This window comes from Rhinolophus ferrumequinum, chromosome 22, assembly GCF_004115265.2.
Source record: "Rhinolophus ferrumequinum isolate MPI-CBG mRhiFer1 chromosome 22, mRhiFer1_v1.p, whole genome shotgun sequence".
Taxonomy (NCBI): Eukaryota; Metazoa; Chordata; class Mammalia; order Chiroptera; family Rhinolophidae; genus Rhinolophus; species Rhinolophus ferrumequinum.
The window spans coordinates 10,353,460-10,375,450 of NC_046305.1; the positions used below are offsets into that span (position 1 = coordinate 10,353,460).

Below are 21,991 nucleotides of genomic sequence, written 5' to 3' on the forward strand. Positions count from 1 at the left end.
AGTAAATAATGTAATTTCTGGCACAGTATTTTAAATTAGTGACCTTTTAAAATAATTTTTAAATCTACTCTTCTAAATGTATTCTCAGTAACAATGATTTGATAATCACTATTATTCATTTAAAATTTTGTCGTCATGCACTTTTTTTTTTTTTAATATTGGGAAATTATTCATTGCTCCTTTTTTTCTCTTTGAATTTGCGTTTTCATTCCATTTCTCCTGTAGAACCTTGTACTAATGTAACCCAAACATACATTTTTTTTTCTTTAGTTGTTCACCTATTTCTCTGCTAAAAATATTTTGAATAAAATACTTCTTTTGTAATAATAAGTTTTTTTAACTAAACGTTTTATTTTGAGATAATTGTGTGTACATGTGGTTGTAAGAAATAATACAGAGATTCCACATACCTTGGACCCATTTTCCTCCAATGATAACAGCTTATAAAACTGTGGTACAATATCGCCAGTAGGATATTCACATCAATACTGATCGTAAGTTATGAAGCGTTGAAAATTTCTTCTCAGTTGAGTTATCTTTTGAAATGATTACGTGTCCAAAATTGATAAAATCAGTATTTTAAAATGTTGGTTAATGACCAGTACACAAAATGGGAAAGGCTCATTTTAAAGAGATGAGTGTGACTTTTCTCCCCCAAATTAGTTCTTGTTTCTGTGGATGAATAATGGATGCTGTAATGAGATAGGATTTAGCATCTGTCATATTGCTTTTTTAACAATTTTGTAACTCCAAGTACTGAGAAACTTTGTTCACATAAATGAGTAGGTAGGGAAATAAAGAATTCTGTGGATGGACCTAGTGGATGGTGCTGCCAAGGTAGAAAATATAGGAAAAGAGGACTGAATGGGGAGTAGGTTTGGCGTTGGATGTGCTGATTTTGGGTCTCTCTACACATCTGACTCTGTAGGGACTGCCACAGAAGCGGGACTTAGGGGTATACCAGACACCAAAGGAGAGAGAGGTTTGAGAAAGTCCCCTGTGGCTCACAGATACAGCTGCTGCAGAGATGAAGTAAGTACAAGGAAATTTTGGCCAGGTTAGAGAGGAGAGCCTGTCACTTTCTGGCATAGGAGTTAGACAGTTCAGAGTGTCCTGGGCCAATCATTTCCCTAACTGTTCTAGGGAATGTCTGTACTGCTAGGGGATAGTCACATCCTGATTAGATCACCAGCAGCATGCCCCAGTGTGCACGGAACCCAAGAACCAGTGGGAGGGAAAGTGAACCTGGCTCATGATGGTGGCTTAAACATAAAGGATCTTCAAATCAGTCCAGATAATGTGACCATTGTAGGGGGAAAACAAAAGTTTTTGAATGATCTACTGGGCCCTGGCTTCACATAGATAGGAACAAATGGGCCCTTGAGCATGCCACCTCCCTGGGCCTTAGTTTCCTCATATATAAAATGGGATAATAAGCCTGAGGACGAGTGTCTGGCACATAGTAGGACCTCAGTAAATATTTGCTCCATTAGTAGCAGCAGCAAGTGTACAAGTTTCAAATATTGTGTGTCTGTGGTTGACCTTCCTGGGTTTGCCCTCAGCCTCCCCACCTGACCTCCAACCTGAAGATTTTTTTGTGCCTCGGAAAGATGTTGGCTCCATTATAAAGAATAATAATAATAAAAATAAAATGTGTTTAGGGGTCCACCTGCTTGCAATGGTAACGCAGCTTAGGAGAAGCCAAGGGAGTTTCCTGATAAGTCAGAGAAGGAAAGGGTAAGTGATGGTTGGCAGTTTGGGGGTGACGGGTAGCTGCTGGGCCAAGTCTGTGAATGCCACGGGCCCAGTGGACTGCAGGAGATGCAGACGTGGCAGACACCTGGGGACGTAGGGGGCGGGGCGGGCAGAAGCGGCAGACATGAGCTCACCGGTGAGATAGCTTTCCCTCACCCAGAACTTAGGTAGGGGGTCCCCCAGGACAAGCCTTGACTTCCTCCTAAGCAAACAGTTGACATCGAGATTAGGGTCTTAACACTAGTTGTGGCACGTTCATGCCCAGTGTGGGTGAGGCTTCAGGTGCTGAGATGTAGCCATGGATTTGACAAGGTAAAGTCGATTTGACAGGTAAAGAGGTAAAGAAGCCCGCTCCGGTGCACCTAGTCTCTACGTGGTTGGGCAAGAGCAAAACAGATTTTGTGCCGCCTCCACTGGCCTTCTCTTTCCTAGCCCAGAGCAGAGTGGTTCTTCCTGGAGACGAGGTGTGCTGCAGTGCACCCTGCTCATATGACGGATTCTAGAATCGTCACAGAGACAGCCCGCATGGCACGGAGAAGGGGAAGACTGCGCCTGGCCGTTACCCACTGGCTGCTGTGGTTGCTATTTGTCAGAAGACGGCATTCAGCAAATGGGGTTATCCCGGGTGCCTTGGGGTTTCAAACATAGTGAACTCTCTTGGATATTGGAAATGTTGGACAGAATTACCCTCGGGTATGAACTTCATGCCCTGAAATTGGGGTGCCCCAAAGGTAGGCTCCTGTGTCTATAAGGAGGTGGAGGGAATAATCACCTCTGCATGTGATACCCTGAAAGCTCTCCTCTTGTAAAACATGTAACCATCGACTCCTTGGGGCCCAGAACAGTGCCTTACACAGAATAGATGCTCAATAAATGCTACATAAATAAATGAATTAAAGAAAATCTCTTTTCCATGCATACAATGGGGTGCCTACAATTCTGGCATGAGGGGGTGAGTGTGTGTGAGTGTGTGTGTGTATTTGAAGCACTGCCCTCATACAGAAGCAAGGAAAAAATTGCACCATACGTGCTCAATGCCTCAGCAATAGCACCTTCAGTTTCTATTAATCAGATTACTCTTCTCCATGATGTGGGCATAGCTAGAGAACCTGGAGTACTCAACAGTTGGGGGTAAGAGTGGCTGAAAGGGTATAAAAGGAGACAAAAAATGACACCAGACTCTGCAAAATCTTCACCTGCTACACATTTTTGTCTTGGTTTAGTCTTGCCCAGAATAAGGACTTCCTTCTAATGAGACCACAGGCTGTAAAACTAAGAAGCCAATACAAGATTTGGAAATGAATGGCTCCTGGTCTGGTTCTATTAAAATGTGTTGCTTTTTCTAGCTCCCGTGATTTTTTTTTTTTAACCTTCTCTACTTCTTTCTCTCCCTTTGTGTTGTCAGTCTGCCTCTGCCCCTTTCTTCGCTCGCCCTTCCCTGAAACAGTGCTTCTTCCTTGGACCCCCAGACACACTTTGATAGCTTTGTCCCTTCATCGTGGCAAATGTATTTTGGGGAGCGTGTTTTAGCCAGTAACTGGAAGTAATTAGGCACCTGCAGACAAGCCTCAACCTCCATGTTTTATGGGCATATAACATTCAGCCCTAAAAGTTTTACAGAACTGTTTTAAAGTCATTTCAGTTTGTGTCCTTTTCCCAAACTGCCTGAGAGTTTTGTTCTGTTTTTTTTTTAATGGAGTGGCTTTGGGAATCATTCTCTTTAGCACATGCCACTCTGGCGGTCTTGCACTCAAGCTGGGAGAAGCCAGTTGGAACCTGAGAATACAGCATGACTTTGGGAGCTTGGCTGTCTACGACCGAGATTTCATCTTTGAATCAGCAACTTCCCTCTCTTTGCTTCCCCCGCACCATCCCCTAGACCACACAACAACCCTGTCTTATTGTGTTAGCTTGTCCTCTATAATCGAGGCGGAAAGGTCTTCTGAGAGGGCATTTGTATTCCCCTCCGCCGGGCCGTTGAGCAACAGCTGCGCCACACGTGCCCATCAGTTGCTAAACCTGGAAAGCCCCATTCATGTTGTGTTCTCTGTACAAGTTGGGGGGCTGGCAGGTTTTGAGTTCAAGTCCCAGTGTACACATTCTGGTGCGCAAGAAATGTAACTTTTATTTATTCTTCTGGACTTGAACTTAATTTCTATTTTGAGCCCGTGTGTTGCCGGGTGGTAGAAATTTAATCTTAGTCCATTGAGCTCGTTTTTCCTGTAGGCTGTATCTCGTGTAGAGATGGCTTATAAATGCCAAGGCCATAGGAGACAGGGTCATTTTGTCCCTAGTCATCAAGTGATGCCAGTCACCTAAAATGACCCTTGTTCCCATCTCAGGGTCCCATCTTCAGGGAGTCCTGGGAGTCTCTCTGTCACCCTTCCCTCTTAGTCTCACTGGTCAGCCATTCTTCTCTAGAACTAGGCCACTTACCCGGAATCCACCACAGGAATGAGGCAAGATCCCGTGCTGTCAGATCATATGCACCCATTTTGAATCGTTGTCCCTTTGCTAGGGTCTCGAAAGGTAGAGTACAGTCCACTGTATCTGGACCAGCCATTATGTGTATCTTCCCATTATTTTCTTTTTCTGTCTTTTCTCTTCCTCCAGCCTAGGTGAATCTTTTCTAGGCTTAGAGGAGGTGACTTTGGTAATGTGAAACAAGGCTCACTCTCCTGCATTCATCCACCATACTGGCTAAACCACGGAGTTCTCTAGGGCTCAAATGGCACAGGCTTGGGAAACCTCACAGGTAGAAAAGGGATGCTTCTCCCCATGCTTTTCACTCTGTCCTATAACTCACGGTGAGGTAATGAATGAATGCAGGAGAGTCTGGCTTCCTGAACTGTCAGTGGAGTAAGGATTGGGGAAGGGAGGGGAAGCAAGGAACCTTTGTGAAATGTCAGTATTTCCAAAATGTTGTCTTTCCATTCACACTCTTGCTCCAGAGTTTCCCCTCAGTAGGTACTTCTGATCTTGGGGAGGTAAATGAAGGTCAAGGGAGTCTGATAGTGTCTCAGAGTGAAGACTGGGGGGCTAGGTATGATTGAAGCCATATATTGGCATGTCCTTCTGTTTCCTGTTTCAGTGAGAGCGGAGAACACAAAGGAAGGAATTCAATTACAAGAGAGGGAATCCCTTCCCTCATTCCACCAACATATTTGATCCCTCGTGTGTGTTTCAGCCCTCCAAGATGAGGAGAACAAAAATGAACAGTGGCTTGGAGTATAGGAAATGATAATTATATTCTCTATAACGGGAGAAGTGGAGAGGGAAAGATTGTTGGCCCTAGATGAAAAGGTGTCTTGTACAAATCTGACCTACCAGCAAGGTCTATGAAGAATTACGCTAATAGTCCCGATCCCATACTGTTTCCTTTCTTCCTACGATCACACATGGCAGGCTACTGCGAATAATTTTTGCATGCCAGTGCATCGTCGGGGAAGAGAATGGGCACTCGTCTATTTGTAGCTAGCTCTGTCCAAATCTTGTCTGCCTTCTGGGCGCGCATGGGGCTCAGGATCAGAACAACATGGAAACCAAGTGCGAGCAGCTTTGGAGCAAATTTGAGCTCGCCAGTGAGGGTGCGTATCTACTTTGCCTGGTGATGCCTGGTTTTACTCTGGAAGGTCTGCTCTGGTTGCAGTCAGACTCTAGCTTCTATTCTCTTGATGGGTGAAGATGGTTAGGAGAGAGCCAACAAGGGACAGGGACAAATGAGCATGTGTATCCAGGCTGCATTATATAATCATAGTAATAGTCACCCACAGTCTAATATATATCTTGAGCTACTTTGTTCTAGAAAATAAACTAAATGCTTATCTGTCTACATTACTACTTCAATCTTCAGCACAACCCTTTGAGGTAAGAACTCTTGCTATTACAATTGAACAGATCAGGAAATAGCTGGGGAGCTTCTAAAGAGTGTTCCCAAAGGTAAGGATCGATTTCCAATGAGTGCCCACAGCCAAAGAAGGAGCCCTGGTTGCTCCAAAGGAATCTTGCGTGAGAGAGGTTTCTGTGCAGTGGTGTAAGGACCCTCCAGTAACCAACCCTCAGAGGCTGACCTGTGTTGCTTGTTATGAAAATGGAAGAAAGTGTGGAGTAAGTGTCAGTATCAGAAGATGGTGCTGAATGGTTTAAAAATTCATATAAAATTATACTGGAAAGTAGCATTTTGTACTAACTTTTCCTTATTCCTATTAAGTCACTCCTGGAAAAGTATTGCACATTTTCTTGAGAGGGTGGGAATTCACAGCTCCTCAGGCCCAAGCAGCAGAGAGGGCAGGAGGAGTTGCCATTCCAGGGACTCAGTTTTCCTTTATTATTTATCATGTCTTGTTCCTTCTTAATGAAAAGAAGTTCTTGCATTTTTCTTTAGATTTGGGGCAACAAGTCTTTAGGCCCCACTCAGGCTTTGGCATAAATACGTGTGTGTGTGTGTGTGTGTGGTGTGTGTGTGTGTGACTGTGTAATTTTTATCAAAACATGAAAGAACTTTTATAACCTAAACCATGGAATAATTAATGTTCTTCTTCTCTTACCCACATGGGTGTATGAGTGTGTCTCTGAATGATTAAGTAAGTTAACAAGTCTGTCTTCTGATAATTTAACCAGTTTGTCTTAGTTGGAATGAAGAGTCACTGAGGTGAACAGTGTGGGACCCTGGGCATGGGAGCGCAACGTGGTAGAACGAGGGAGCACGAGGATTGACAGACCGTGAATCTGAGTCACTTGAAAATCTGAGGCAGATCTGAAAGGAGAGTGTCTGCGGCTGCTCCTTTCTAGCTTTTTCCCTTCCCCTCGGGCTACGGAGAGATGGGAATCTTGGAACACAAATTACAAGGCTGAGGTGGTGACAGTCCACGATAACACAAATTTCTTCACATGGTATTTATGGTTGTCTCACACAGCCCTGCATGTTAGCTCTTTAGCGGCGTGGGATGAGCATAGGAAGGGAGCTTGGGGAGGAGCCCGCCTCGCCCCCTCATTTTACAGACGGACAGACCCAGGGAAAAGTGGAAGAGCAGAGCCACGTCCCACAGATAGCATCAGGACCGCATTCCACGTTCGTTAAGGTCTAGGCCAGTGTGGTTTCATAACCTTGGGCTCTCGTGGGCGGAATTACCGTGAGAGGTCCAGGACCGTGGGCCTTTTCCGTAACATGTATTGGTGTGCACAGCGTATACTCCTAGGTGAGAATACGCAACATTCTGTTTAACACACACGTAGTAAGTAAGGTCATTACTGTGTGTTCCAGACAGATGAGTTTTGAGGAAGATTGAGGAAGAAGGCCCTTCTCTCTGGAATCAAAAACATAACTGTCAGTGTGTTGAAAGGCTTATGTTTTCAATGAAAATTTAAGTCCTGTCTGGTGAAATCTATATACCCCTGTCTTGGGAATGTGCATTGAGAGTGCCAGGGAGGAGAACCCTGCCAGTTGGCACTGGTGTTGGGGTCATTTGCTAGGAGTGTTGAGGACTTGCATTTTTATGCTCCTTCCTTGCCTTATAAATAAGCTGGTGTATTGAAAGGTGACGATGAATCTGTTGGAGAATATTCTTAGGTCTGGAAATATGTCATTTGGGGTCGAGGGAGAGATTTCTAGACGTTGATGAGCGATGCCCACTGTTACAATGACCACCCTGACGTCCTCCTCGAGTGTCCCCAGGGACACACTCTCACTCATCACTCCTTCGGTGGCACATGCTACATTTGCCATCCCTTCTTCCTGGCATCTTATATTTGTTCAGCTATCATTCCTTTCTTCTCCACCTGGAAGAGATCCCAGAGGACTTGGGCTAGACTGACCATAGCATGAGGGGATATTTGGTGTTTGCTCAAAGGTAGGGCTTTTGGGTGAAAAATAACTATCGATTGGGAGTTTTCTGTGTCTTCGGCAGTGTGTCATGAATTGTGCTCCAAGGAAGCCAGTATTCCAGAGATGTCAAAAGGTATGCTACTCCCAAACAGATTCTATGTTCAAAGAAGTTTGGGGCAAAGGTTAAACAGAATTGCTGCTGGATTTTTCAGGGCCTCTACCGTAGCACTTTGCTTGTTAACATGAATCTTCAGGAGGAGGGTATGGCATATTGCATTTTTCTACTGTGTATTTAACCACTGATGCCAATTTATTTTTATTTCACAAAGTATCACCCAGGAGCAGAGTTTAAGAACACAATTTGGGAAAAACTACTCAGTGCAATATTTAAGTCTTATAGAAACCTTATCGGTGAATTGTAGCCTTTCGAAGTCCTATTTCTGGCAGGTTTTATTATTATTATTATTATTATTTTATTTAGAAGTGGAGGGGGAGGAGGGAGAGAAAGAGGCAGGGAAGGGATTAAGTGTATATAGAGATATAGAGAGAAGGCATGCGCTGGAGGAAGAAGGCTGAAGAAAGTAAAGGCACTGAAAATGCAACTGGGGGAGAACAGAAAACCATCTTCTTAGAACATCGTCACTGTTCTAAGTGAAGGTCGAAGTTCTCACTGAAGGTCGATATCGCGATCAGAGAACTGAGAAGAGCATGAGAATGTGTGGACTTTGATGCTGGTTACCACCACAATTGGATACGTAACCACGAAGGGGCAGGCCTCTTGAAAAGTGGACATGCTGCATTTGTCTGGGTTTATTCAAATACTGCACAGTCTGGGTGTTATTGAAATAAGTCTGTTTTCAGATTACTTTATGTGGACATGACGCACAAATGAAAGAAATAGGTAGACAATCATTCTGTAAAAGGAAAAACGATATGTTGGAGAATGAGGATTTTTACTGGAAGTGACAGAAATACACAAGGGAGATGAGGCGTAGGTCTGTGTTAGATGTGAAAGTAGACAATATATCTTAAGACACGGCTGGATGTGGCTTCGTTAATGGCAGCATGTCTGAGTGGACTGAGAGAAGCTAGAACTTGGGTTTGGGAACTGCTCTGTGCAGAAAACATAGTCCCTCAAAGGCAGATGGAGCTGCCCGTTACAGAAACCAGTGGGTGTGGCACCAGATGCTCTGTGATTGTGAGTGCCTGTCACCTCTGACATGCTGAATTTCATGATAGTTCTCTTGTACTTGTCTCTTGTCTCAATAGTTATTATCTTCTTGAGAGTAAGGGTCATGAAATCAGAAGCCGCACACACGCCTGTCATTTACGAAACTCCTACCGTGTGCCAAATGCTAAAACACAAACAGGACGTACGTGTCATCATCTCGACTTTACAGATAATGAAACTGAAGTTCTAGCAGGTCTGATAGCTGTTCAGGTCCTCTGAGCCGGCATGTGGAGGGGCCGGAGTCAGGCATGCATTTCCCTTGCTCCAAATGCCACATGTGTTCTCCTCGACCAAAGGCTCTCGATCTGGGACGTTTTAAAAAAAAAAAGACTGAGGCATGTACCCCACCCTCACGTATTTGCATCGTTTACCCTGGGCTAGCATTTGGACGTCTGTGTGTCTTAACTAGGCGATTTTATTGTGCAGGCCGGCCTGAGAATCCTGGCCCTCTGTCATGTGACTTGTCTGTATTACTTGCCCTGCGTCTAGTATAACACTCACCCGTGCTAGGGGTTAAAGACATGTTTATTGATTCGTTAGAGGGTGTCTCTGGCCAGAGGGAAGAGAAAGAAACTGATGCCACCAGAAGTTGTAAAATGCCCCCTTCGAGGCTGAAGTTGAACATTTGCTGTTGAGCATAAGACATAATTGTCAGAGGGCTGCTGTTCCTGTTTAGAGATGTTTTCCAAACCTTCTCTTGCAGGTGGCGTTGTCCTCAACCCAGCTTATTATGGCATGCCTGGTCACATCAATATCATGATCCATGAGGTGGGACATGTCCTGGGACTCTATCATGTCTTCAAAGGGGTCAGTGAAAGAGAATCCTGCGACGACCCCTGTAGGGAGACGGTGCCATCGATGGAGACTGGAGACCTCTGTGCCGACACTGCCCCCACTCCCAAGAGTAAGCTGTGCCAGGACCCAGAGCCAACCAATGACACCTGTGGCTTCACCCACTTCCCGGGGGCTCCATTCAGCAACTATATGAGCTACACAGGTACCACCGCAGTCTTGATGTGTTTGTTAAGAGTCTATGGGGGGGGCTTTGGAAGTTGAGGGTGGGGGTGTGGGAGGTGGAGAGGATTACCAAGCCCTCATTTGTGCCAGAGAGTTAACGTGTATTTATCGTGGCATATTCTTTTTATCACGTCTTGGAAGAATTGAAAGAATTACTGAGGTATTAAGGGGTCTCTTTGACTAGATTCTCCCCCTCTAGAGCTGAAAAGAAAAACACACCTCCATCTTGGGTAGTTGGAAAAGGGGACAAAGCCAAAGTGTCTCTCTGACCTCTCCACTTCATCATTTTTGTTCTTGCCCACATTCTTAGGCATTTACTCTGAAGGAGTGTCTAATAGTGATGTGAAGAAAAGGTGTCTGGATCGAGGTGGTTCTTTGTGCTTTTTTTGAAGTTGGTCAAGAAAATGGTCTTGGTTAATTTTAAGCTCAAGATTCCTTTTCATTTTATCTTCAAGTATCAGATTCTCTTCTTCGAATACTAGCCAAGTACTGATTCTTAGCTTCCACAAATGACACCATCTCATTTAAAAAATGATATTTTCCTGGCCTTGGGAACAACAATATTATCTGTTCTTGTTGTCCTGGATTATGCTTCTTCCTGTCCCCTCACACCTTCCTTGTTTCTGGCAAAAAATAATACTAGTTATAGTCTCCTGCTGATGGACTCAAATTGATCGTTTATCCCTAAAATTAAGGACTGATTTGATTGTTTTGATTGTATGATCTGTTCCCATAGTGAAGGAAGGATGTGATTTTTCTGTGAGGTCCAGGGGCTTGTTTGGTGATAAGTTCTAGAACTGTCTGAAAAAAAAGAAAAAGAAAGAAAAAGAAAGCACAGGCCCTAGTCATGCCTTTGAAGGGAAGAAAGAGTGGTGAACTGGTCCTGTCTGTGACCTAGCAATATATTTCTATCAAAGTCTCATTGGGCATATAGTTTAGATGCATCAGATTCACAAGGACCAGCGTCGCTTCCTCCCCCAACAAGGACACAGTGGCCCTGCCCAGGGCAGAGACCAGACAGTGGGGTGCCAAGGACAGAGCTGTTTAGGTGTCACCTTGAAGTGGGCATAGGAAACCTCTAAGAACCAAGGGACTGTGTTTGGTGCGCTTTCATTGAAAAGGCCCTGAACCTAAGCTAACTCCCTTTCTAACCCTATTGAAAATGTGTCTGATAAGGAAATTTTGCCGGTAATGTGGAACCACCGGGGCCAGTCCTGTTGCCTCTTTGACATTTTGGCTCTCTGTCCCCTTGAGTATGTCCACTGAATACTCACTAACCTTGGCCAAAGTCACTGGGCGTAAAGCAGGTGTCTGCAGCTCCACAAATGTTCTGAATAATAAGGCCATATGCTGAAATACTGCCATCTTGTGGTTTCCCGAATAAGCCGCCGTCAGCTCAGAGCAGCCGTGCACCCCAGGGCTCACCCTGGCCCCACCCCGCATCAAGGTAATGACCTGCTTTAGAGATAAGCAAGGCTGTTCTCCACCTTTTCTTTCTCACCTCCAGCTTTGATACTTTCTGGAACAGAATACATTTATTTATTCGGCACGTGTTTATGGAGCCTGACAAGCGCGAGGGTTGTGTTAGGCGTGAACAAGGCAGAATTTATCCCTGACTTGGTGGACTTCGCAGGTTAAAACCTCCATGTCTCTCTTGTTCCCGTTTTTCTGTCTCCACAGATGACGACTGCACTGACAGCTTCACCCCTAACCAAGTGGCCCGGATGCATTGCTACTTGGACCTTGTATATCAGCAGTGGAGTCAAAGCCGAAAGCCCACCCCTATTCCCATCCCACCCGTGGTCATCGGGCAGACCCACAAATCCCTCACTATCCACTGGCTGCCTCCCATTAGTGGAGTTGTGTATGACAGGTGAGAGACGCACGTGCCACGGTGGAGCTGGTGTATTTTCTCTGTGGCATTTCTTATGCACAAGGGGGAGAGTGTGAAGTTAGGGGGACCCCAGTTTGGAACTGTACACCTGCTGAGGGCTGCCTCAGTTCCGTCCTGCTCAGTTCTCATCTTCCATGGCTCTTCATATGTGTTCACTCCGTGGGGAGGGGCCTATCAGATGTCTTCTTCAGAGAGTCACATCTGGCAGGCTTCCAGGAGTTGTGACGAAGTTGACAAATATGAAAAGATAACTCTGACAAAACTGAGATAACATTTGCCACCTGTCGAGGTCAGCCATTCCTCCTTGGTCTAAGGATGGAAGAGACGCCAACTGCTTACACAGCGACATTGTGGGGAAGAGAGGTGACACGTGTTCCTCCAGACTGTTCTGGGGGTGGGTAGCCGGCCACCCATTGCCACAAGCTGTGCCTCAGGGGCTTAACTGGATGACATGTGCATTTCTAGTGCCATCTCTACCTCCTGTTTTACCTGATTACCTATGGCTACTATCTCGTGGAATTGTCGTGATCTGTCCATTTTTCTATCTGCCCCACTCACTGGCAGGCAGCTCCTTGGGCACAGGAATGGTTTTCGTGTCTTTGTTTCTTGGCCTGCCACAATCGATGCCCAATACATGTTTATTGAAGATAATCGTTGTATTTGAAATTAGTTTGTATTTATCCTTTGCATGTTGATATAAATGGACACTAGGGAAGTTTTTGTAAAAAGGAGAGAAGGTCGGAAAAAAGATGACATCTGACAGTTGGTGGGAGGATGTAGTTTACCTGAGAAGGACCGGAGCCCGCCCTATCCGTGGCCCGTGCGGGCTCTTGGCTTTCAAAACCTGCCACTGTATTCTAAATACAAGAGAAGCTGTTGTCTATTTGGACATTCTATGTGTGAAGCATTGTACTCGATCCCTTACGTGCCATTGTCTCGTTCAGTCCTTGCAGCAAGCACGACTCCTGCTATGTAAGCGAGAAATCGGAGGCATAGAGAAGCACAGGGTGCTAACCCAATACCCCACGACTAAATAGAGGTGAATCGGGGGCCTCCTCCGGATGTCAGGCCCCAGCGAAGGAGCTGGATGCCCTTGGAGCATGTTTCCATATACCCCAGCTTTGCTGAGAGCTGGGAGAGACAGGGATGAGAGAGAACAAGTGAATCATTTTCCAAGTGGTATTCCCGGCCTTCTCAGGCCTTGGCATTTGTCCTTGATACCTTGATGACGTCACTTGGACCCCACCATCCTATAAAGCACTTCTGATGGTCATCAGCACCCAAGCTGTCCCGGGCTCCCTTTGTGAGTCAGCACATATCCATATGACCTGTGGAAGAACCTTCCGCCAATGTGACCTTGTGCAGTAAGACCTCTGTGGGCATGCGCAAACCAGAGTTTTACATCTGTTTCTGTAATCCATATAAACAATTTAATCTTCCAGTTCCCTCTCGGGTACAAACGTTATGATAAAGCAGACACCAGGGCTGGCTGGCTGTGAGTCTGTTGGCAGAAAAGCCTGCGTTTGCTTCCTGTTGTCAGCTCTGTGGGCCGCCGTGTTGAGGCCTCCCCACACGTGTGTCGGGGAGACGCACGTCACACACCCAGCGATTTGTGTCACTCTGGGAGTTCTGTTTACTCCTCCCCAGTAGGTGTTTGGAATCCTTATGTCAGAGAGGAGCCCAACTACGCACTCAGCCGTGGCCCCGGAAAGGCCGAGCGCATCAGGGAACTGTGGTCTGGATGGAGTTGCTGTGTCCACACAGAAGTGACGGCCAGCTGTGGTCGCCGCCTGGAGTTAACCACACCTGGACATTGCCTGAGTACTGGACACTTGTTGGTGTCTGGGAACTCGCTCACGGGAATCAAGGAACCCGTGGTGACCTTGGGCAATTTACTTAATCTCTCTGCAAGCCTGAGTATCCTCATTTGTAAACGTGGTTCTTACAGGGATTAGAAATAACTTATCCTCATGGCACCTCGCCGGGGATATAAGGTGCTGATTGCGTGATTATGACCCCTCTTTCATAATACTGTTTTTCTAGTATAGTCGACAAGGTACTACTTTTCTCCCTTACCTGTTGAGAGACCTCAATTTGACGCCTGTATTTTCAGGTGTGTCATTGACAGCTGGGCTTCTGAAAAGATTCAGAGTATCAGAGACAGCCTTATCAAGTGATCTCCCCTTGTCGTTTAGCTATTGTCCATACTTTTTCCAGTCACCCCAGACCTGGCGCTTGAAGAGCTCTTCATAGGCCGTTAATAGTTGCAGAGATGCCCATAAAACACGCTCCCCCAGAGGGACTGCCGAGGCTGGTGCCAGTGCAAACTGCTGGACCTGCTCACAGGCGAAGGAGAAGGAATGGGAATTCTCCACACCACAGAGCAGTGCCCTCAAACAGGAGCCAGAAGGCACAGCAGATGCCCAGAGGAGAGTGCTGGCCACGCAGAAGTGTCAGACTAAGTGGCACTGCACAGGTTACATTGGAATGGCTCTTGAAGGGTGGGTAGGAGTTTTGCTAAATGGAGAGGCTTGGAAAGGCTATTTGGCAGGAGAGAGGACAGCTTGTTTCACAGAGCTGTGAGAAGGGTATGATGCTTCTGTGGAGTGGTGATTGCTTTATTGTGATGGGAACATAACATTTACGAGGGGAGAGAAGTCAGTAAAGGCTTGTGAAGAACCTTAGATTATGGTAAGGAATTCGGCTGTTTCCCCAAAGGCAAGTGGAAGCCCAGAGCATTGCATTCCGTATGACTTTCATATTGTGTATGTGATTACAAGTAGGGAGTTTAAAACATTAGGCCACATATAGCTAATAACTTTACTCTTGAAACTGTTGTCTGTTTTAATTGGGGGAAAGCAAGGGGTGTTTGGATGACTTATTGAGAGTCGGCGGAGAAAGGAGATTTATGTAGAAAGATTCGGATTGCAGTTATTTTGGGTTGAGTGCTGGAGGATAGAAACTGCCCGCTTGCCTCGCCACGGGCGCCCCCTTTATGAGTTAGTTAATTCTTCTGCTTCACAACCTTGAGATTTTTCACGTCATTATGAATGTTGCAAAGATGAGGTCTGCACCAGAAGGAAATGAAGGAGAAATAGTTGTGTTCCCCTTCGTCCCCTGGAGTGTCACTCCCCGACCCACAAGGTTTTCTGAATTTCGTTATCCGTGTTCATCTGACTGATTCTCCCAATCTCCCCTTTTCATCTTCCCAGGGTCCTGGGCAGTGTGTGTGGTGCCTGCACTGAAGATGGGACATTCCGTCAGTATGTGCACACGGCTTCCTCTCGGCGCGTGTGTGACTCCTCAGGTTACTGGACTCCCGAGGAGGCAGTGGGTAAAGGACCATGGCGTTTTCACTTATATCTTGGTGGCCACTGAGAATGGGGGTGGAAGTAAAAAGGATGGAGAGGTGGTGTGTGTGTGTGTGTGTGTGTGTGTGTGTGTGTGTGTGTGTGTGTGATTTGTTAAGAAAGACTCTGCCTGCTACTTTTGTGTGCCAGATGTCCCACGTGTGCTTACTGTGGAGGCCCGATGGCTGTGCTGAAATAGAAGTCAGCACAGAGGACAGACAGATGGACAAGTCAGCTGCATAGCTCAGCCGTGCAGTGTCTGTTAGCAGGTGCCCACTGGCCCACGGAGCAGCCTTGCCACACGATGGTGGAAGCTGATCTGTCGGTCACTCCTCTCTGTCAGGACGGTAAATGAGAACACGTTGCAGGGAGCACTCTTACCCGGGTGGAGCCAGTCTGGTTGTGGGTGTGGTGGACTAGGTGTTCCCAACTGATCTTTCTCGTTTCTGCTATTTTTATGAGTCTGTTGATCACTGGTACTGCCTGTGCTTTGGATGTGATCTGCGCTCGGCTCGAGGAGGGGGAAGTGTTTTTAGCCGTCCCTCCCCGACCTTCTCAGTTACATAGTCACTCACATAGGGGTGTCAGTATCTGTAAGACAAATTGGAGCGTGGACGTTATCCCGTCTCAGGTCCAGCGAATGCTGTCGTCGTGGCTTTGAACACCTGCTGACGACTGGCTTGATTTCTTTCATCATCACCACCTTCGATGTTGACCTTATTATCATCTTTTTCGTTTCCTTAACGTTTATTAGGATCCTAAAAACTGCTCAGTAAGATGTGTTGGACACGATCCTATTTGAGAGAGTTTGCAGTCTTGACTCAGAAAAGAAAGAGAACACTGGTCTCAGGGTCTAACGTGTTCGCGGGGACATCCTCTTGGGCTCCCAGTTACTCAAATGACAGGCGACTCAAGGAGAAATCGAGGGAGACAATTTACTTGATTGATCGTACAGGACTCTTTTCAACTAAACGTTTTGGGGAAAGAATGGAAAGTGACTATAAAATTTACACTGGCACTGCGTTGGACCCACTTGGAGATTGGCATTTCATAAAAGACCATTTCTGTGGCAGAGAGTTTGTCCTGGGCTAGTGTTTTAGTGCCCATTGGACTCCCTGCACTTTTTTCCTTTTCAATTCTTGGGAAAATTTAAAGTTATCTGGTAGCGGTGAAAGGAACTAAAAGTTCTGAGTTCTAATTCTTGTGTCTTTAGACAACACAAGTCAACTTTGAGGGCCTTCATGTCATGCTTTATTTAACCTGAGATAGTAATGAGAGCTCTCTGATGGGCCATGCTTCTTGGGTTGGCTTCCAAAGGCCTTTACTCTGCTAGTTTTGGGGGATGACTTTTGGAAAATAGTGCTAAGAAATACCGGTCTCCCTTTGCTTTGAAAAGGTGAAGAACCAAGTCATGTTTGAAATATACACAGTGAAAGTAATTGAATCCCCAGCAGAGCGTGCACAAACCCGTGTATTTACAGATATGATCAAAATGTATTTAATGACACTTAGTGGATACTTATTGACCACCAACTACTTTCTAAAGACTGTGGGGAATAGAAAACTGAGCTAGTCACATCCCCTGCTTAAATGTCATCTTCTTGGAGAGAACTTCGCTGGCTCCATAATCTGAAATAATCTAAAGTAGCCCCAGCCTCACCCCATCATTTTCTAGTCCCTTATCCTCCTTCGTTTTTCTTCAAAGATGCCATTGACCCTTGGACTTACGCTTTTATCTATTGTTACACCTATTGTAAGCTTTATAAGGGCAGCACCTTTATCTCTTGTTCACTCTTCTAATACATAGATTAATGCTAAATGTGAAAGATGTACAGTCACTTTTTGTTGAATGGATTCACAATATAGGCAAAAAACAGTAAGGACTGGAACATGTAATGCGCACACACACACACACTCACACACACACACACTCACACTCACACACACGTCCATGTGAACTTGTTTCCTCTGGATTTTGGAGCATCCTTTATTTTCCAAATTCTGAAGGCCTAAATAATTCTACTTTTGCAAATGTAGTTTGCAACTGTTTCTATGGGACACTGTATAGATCTTCCACACTCACCTAGTAAGGGAGGTGGGGTTAAATAGTGCTTATATTATAAATGAGGAAATGAGGCTCACCGAGACCTGCCACTGTCACACGGTAATGGCACAGCGCTAATTAGGGCCTAACTGCTGACTCCTGACTTAGCATTTTCCTTCAGTTCCTGTCACATGACATAAAAGAAAACCACTTTGTATGGATTTTTCTCCCAAAATGCTGACCTTAATATGCTGGCGATATTTTTTTTTTTTTTTACCATTACATTTTTACTTGGCTATTGAATCTCCATTTTTTTCCACTCAAGCATGTTTCTATTTCCTGCTTGCTGTTTTCTCCATGCAGTGGCCTACCTGCTCACACACACCTGAACTGAAAAGGAAATGTCAGTGTATGGTTTTACAGTCGGGCCAGAGTCATTTGGAAGGATGGCTAAGGTGCAATCTCAGGGAATGAAGGAAGTTTTGTGAAGCTCCCCATGAAACAGAGTGTAGTGTCAGACTGAAGCAAACATTGGCCTTATCGACAAATAAAATGGCTTCAGAAGCACTAATTTATCATAAAAAAATTCTTAATAAGCTAAGTGCAAAGAATTCTCCTCTGCTCAAAGATTCTTTATGGGCATGACTGACCTTGTGTTTCTAGCTGGGATCTGCTGCGTCCCAGCCCCAAAGCCCTGTTGGAGCTCTCTTGTTAAAATGTCACGAAGCAGAGTATAGGATAGGGAACAAGACACGATGCTTTTGAGTTGTTACACCTTTGTCCTCCGTCATACGTAAGATCTAACCCACAGAGCTGAGCAGCTTCTGCAGGAATTCATTCCAAATGCTCATCTTCTTCACGCTTCTTTCTGGCTGCTGCTATGGGCTCCTCCTTTGCAGACTTCCGGTGGCGGTTACCGATGTGTCTGTCTTTCTGTTCCTCTCCCTCAGGGCCTCCAGACGTGGATCAGCCCTGTGAGCCAAGCTTGCAGGCCTGGAGTCCCGAGCTCCACCTGTACCATATGAATATGACAGTCCCCTGCCCTGCGGAAGGCTGTAGCCTGGAGCTGCTCTTCCAACACCCGGTCCAGGCCGACACGCTGACCCTGTGGGTCACCTACCTCTCCATGGACTCCTCCCAGGCACTCTTTGACATGGAGATCTTGCTGGAACACCAGGAGTCTGTGCATCTGGGCTCCTTCGACACTTTCTGCGACACCCCCCTCACTATTAAACTGCACGTTGATGGGAAGGTCCTGGGGGTGAAAGTCTACACGTTTGATGAGCGGATGGAGATCGATGCAGCTCTCCTGACTTCCCGGCCCCAGAATCCCCTGTGCTCTGGCTGCAGGCCTGTGACGTACCAGGTCCTTCGTGAGCCGCCATTTGCTGGTGGCTTGCCCGTGGTGGTGACGCAACCTCACAGGAAGTTCACGGACATGTGAGTTGGGACGTAGGACTGGCTAAACCATGGGGCTTCCTGGCGTTTGGAGAGAGGATTTTGTTTCCTTCCCCCCCACCCCCGACTCTTTTACACTCTGCCATGCCCTTAGTTGGAGAAATGGTCAGCATCTCTGAGGGGATTTCATTCTAAAGTGGCATATCTGAGACAAAGAAAAATATTTCCCGGAAAGGGGCAAGCAGGTGTTCTGGCGGATGGTACATCATTATGGTTATGGAAAAAAGAAGTCAGTAGATGAGGTATTTCAACTGGACTGAAAGTAATGGCCACAAATCAGTTAATCAGAGTCAGATACTTTTAGCTGGTGACATAATTTACTATCTGATCCCGCACTCTGACTTTTCAGATAATCTGCCACAGATCCTGTAACACTCAGAGGCTATAGTCAGCTCTTCCAGAGCTAAGCAAAGAAACCAAGAGTCCTGAGACACTGTATTTAGTTTCATGAGTTACTCATGATGTGTCTTTCCTGTTTTCTTCTTTTTCATGTCCCTCCCTCCCCCATTCTTTCCTTCTCTTCCAACTCTTTTCTTACTCTTTCTTCCATTCTTTCTCCATTTAGTGAGTTCTGCTGTGTTCCTGGCACCGTGTGCTCAGTGCTGGGACATAGACTCAGTAAGATAAGGTCATTGGCTTAAAAAGAGTTCAGTGTCTAGGGTAGGAGGCTCGTATCGCCAAAGACAAATGCTCCCTACCTCATAACTTTCCTCAGAGACTGCCCTGAAGGCAGAACTCGGAGTAAAACAAAAGTTTTATCCGAGATGCTATATTGGTTAGTTTTTGCTGCATTAGAAATAGTCGCTAAATGTGGTGGGTTAGAAAAACAAACACTATTTCTCATGATTCCATGGGTTGGCTGGGTGTTCTCATCAGGACTGGCTTGGCCAAGGTTAGATGGCCCGGGATGACCTCACGTGTACACTGGAGACTCAGCTAAGGCGGCTGGAGTGCCTAGGAAGGCAGGGGCCTCTTTCCACATGACCTCTCACCCTCTCGTAGGCTTTACTTGGTGAAGAAAGGGTTTCCAGCAGCAAGGAGGGCAAGCCCCCAAACACTTGCATTTGTCATGCCTCTGCTTATATTACTCATGATGATATTCCACCAGCCAAAGCGAGTCACACAGCCAGTTCTAGGTTCAAGGGGTGGCAAAGTAGACTCTTAGTTCTTGAGGAGAAGGACAGTGCAGTCACATAGCAGAGGGGCGTGCATTTGGGACTGGAAGAGTCCACGGCCCTTTTGCAATTTACCACAGCTACAAAAAAGTAGAGAAAACGTGCACCTTGAGTTTTACTACATTTTTCTTCCCATATTGGCTTTCTGAATTAGGACTGGAAGACAGTGAAATGGTCAAAAAGCAAATGCAAATGGAAGGGAAGATCACGGGATGAATTTAAAAAGAATATCATTTTTGAGCTTCTATAATAAGGCAGTGAAAATGATATCAATTATCTAACATGACATCTACACACAACACGCACAATCTTTAAGGTCGACAATATCCCATTCTATAGATGAGAAAACTAAGCTTTAATTTGGTTGAACAGAGGTAGTTAGTGGCTGTCTGAGGATTAAAATGCAGTTTTCTGACTGAGTCTCATTTTGGTTTCTTTCCTTAGTAACAGACTGCCTTTTACAAACTCACATCACTGAAGGTTGGGGCTACTTGCTGCTGAGTGATCCCTCAAGAAGCATAAACACATGCAGACGCCTCCTTCCCATCCCTTTCCAGCCATATAACAGTGTAGACTTGTATGCATGCCTGGATGAGAAGTCTAACAGAACCATCCTGCAAAGGGAAGGCATCAGAATTGATTAGGGTATAAAATTGGTTTTTGCTTTTGAAATATCTGGCACTTCCCTAATGAATGCTAATTTAGAAATTCAAAAGTCGTTAATATTTAGGTGTCTTTCCTATTAAAATAACCCAAAGCCAGTACAGAGGTTTTTAAAGGTGTGTTTTGAAACCCCATGACATTTGTGGTTTCATGGTGGTGGCATCCAGTGAGAGAGTGAAGCTTTGTGGTTGAGCTGAAGTCTGGTAAATAAGAGAGGGTTTTGGCAGGAGATTTGTGGTGGTCACTCATGGTAGGCCCAACAACCCTTTGAGATCCAGTCCTCCGAAGTTACTCCCATCCCACCTTGATTTTGATGGTAGTTTTCCAGTTAGGGCAGGCACTGGACAACATTTAGAGGAGGGCAGACTTTGTCTTTGGAACCATCAGCCCAGGCCCTCTTTAGCCCCTCTCCACTTCTAAATGTTCTGTCTCTCTCGCTTTCCACCTGATCTGTGCACTTGGACTCTAGAGACAGTCTGGTAAACTCCTTCCTTCTCTGGTGTCACCTGATAAAACTCTATTCCTGGTATGTATGCATTTTGACAGGTTTGGAGGCTGGGAGTAAGGTAACACATTTCTAATTGGGGAATTTCTTGCATCCCCAAAATGATGTTGGAAGGTGTTCTCACCTCCTTCTAGGAGAGGGTTGCTCTCCCCACTATGGATTCAGTTTTCTCAAGACAAGAATTCTGTTGAGAGACAAACTGTGACCCATAGACTCAAGGAGGGCCTTGCTGAGCCCAGAGTCTGGAGTTCCATCTTCAGTTTGTTTCTCAACAGTTGATGATTTTTTTGTGTTGTTTTTTTTTTTTTTAACATAATAAAGATGCGCTTGAAATGCCGCCCTCCTAGATTGTTGTAGGGCTGTTAGTTAATTCAGTCAGCAAACACTTTTTGCACATTCGCTACCGGGAATGTACTGAGAATTCAGATGCCAATACGGTTTCAAACATTCTGCAGCCATGTAACTGCCCTGATCCTTGTTTCAGACAATGCAGTACATGTTTAACCTTTATGTTCCCCATAATATTTCTTTTAAACACCTGCAAACCATCTGCAAAGGACCTAGGGCATGTCTCACTCTCTGGATGTAGTGGTCACGGCCCATTGGTTTCCACAGGGAGGTCACGCCTGGGCAGATGTACCAATACCAAGTTCAAGCTATCGCGGGAGCAGAACTGGGAGAAGCCTCACCTCCTCTGAGCCACATCCATGGAGCTCCTTACTGTGGCGATGGGAAGGTTGCAAGGTGAGCATTGTGTGCATGGGAATGTGGGAGAAAGGACCCCCCACCCTGCTCTAACGAGGGGTGTGGGGGGGTCAGCCTCCAGTTTCAGTTTGACTTGTTTTGGAAATGTAGGGGGCAGAGCACTGTGCGACCTGGTCAGGAACTTGAGAGGTCACTCACATCTCTGCATAGTTCAGGAGGGGCCCACTTTTATTTAAATCTCACCCCAGAGTCCTGAGATACTGGGGATGATTTGGTGGGGGGCCCTGTAAAGTTTTCAGAGAACTGGTTCAGGGAAGGAACTCCTGGGGGAGAAGGTTACTTGTCAAATGATGCCACAAGAGGATGTGAG

The 21,991-nt window shown here is 45.7% G+C and overlaps 1 protein-coding gene across 1 annotated transcript in view; it reads left to right on the forward strand.

Annotated features, from left to right (window-relative positions):
• Positions 1-21,991, forward strand: part of PAPPA2 (pappalysin 2) — a 220,107-nt gene that overhangs the window by 81,710 nt on the left and 116,406 nt on the right. The window contains 5 exon segments of the mRNA XM_033092004.1: positions 9,514-9,807; positions 11,508-11,700; positions 14,934-15,055; positions 18,066-18,555; positions 21,532-21,660. Coding sequence (XP_032947895.1) covers positions 9,514-9,807; positions 11,508-11,700; positions 14,934-15,055; positions 18,066-18,555; positions 21,532-21,660 — 1,228 coding nt within the window.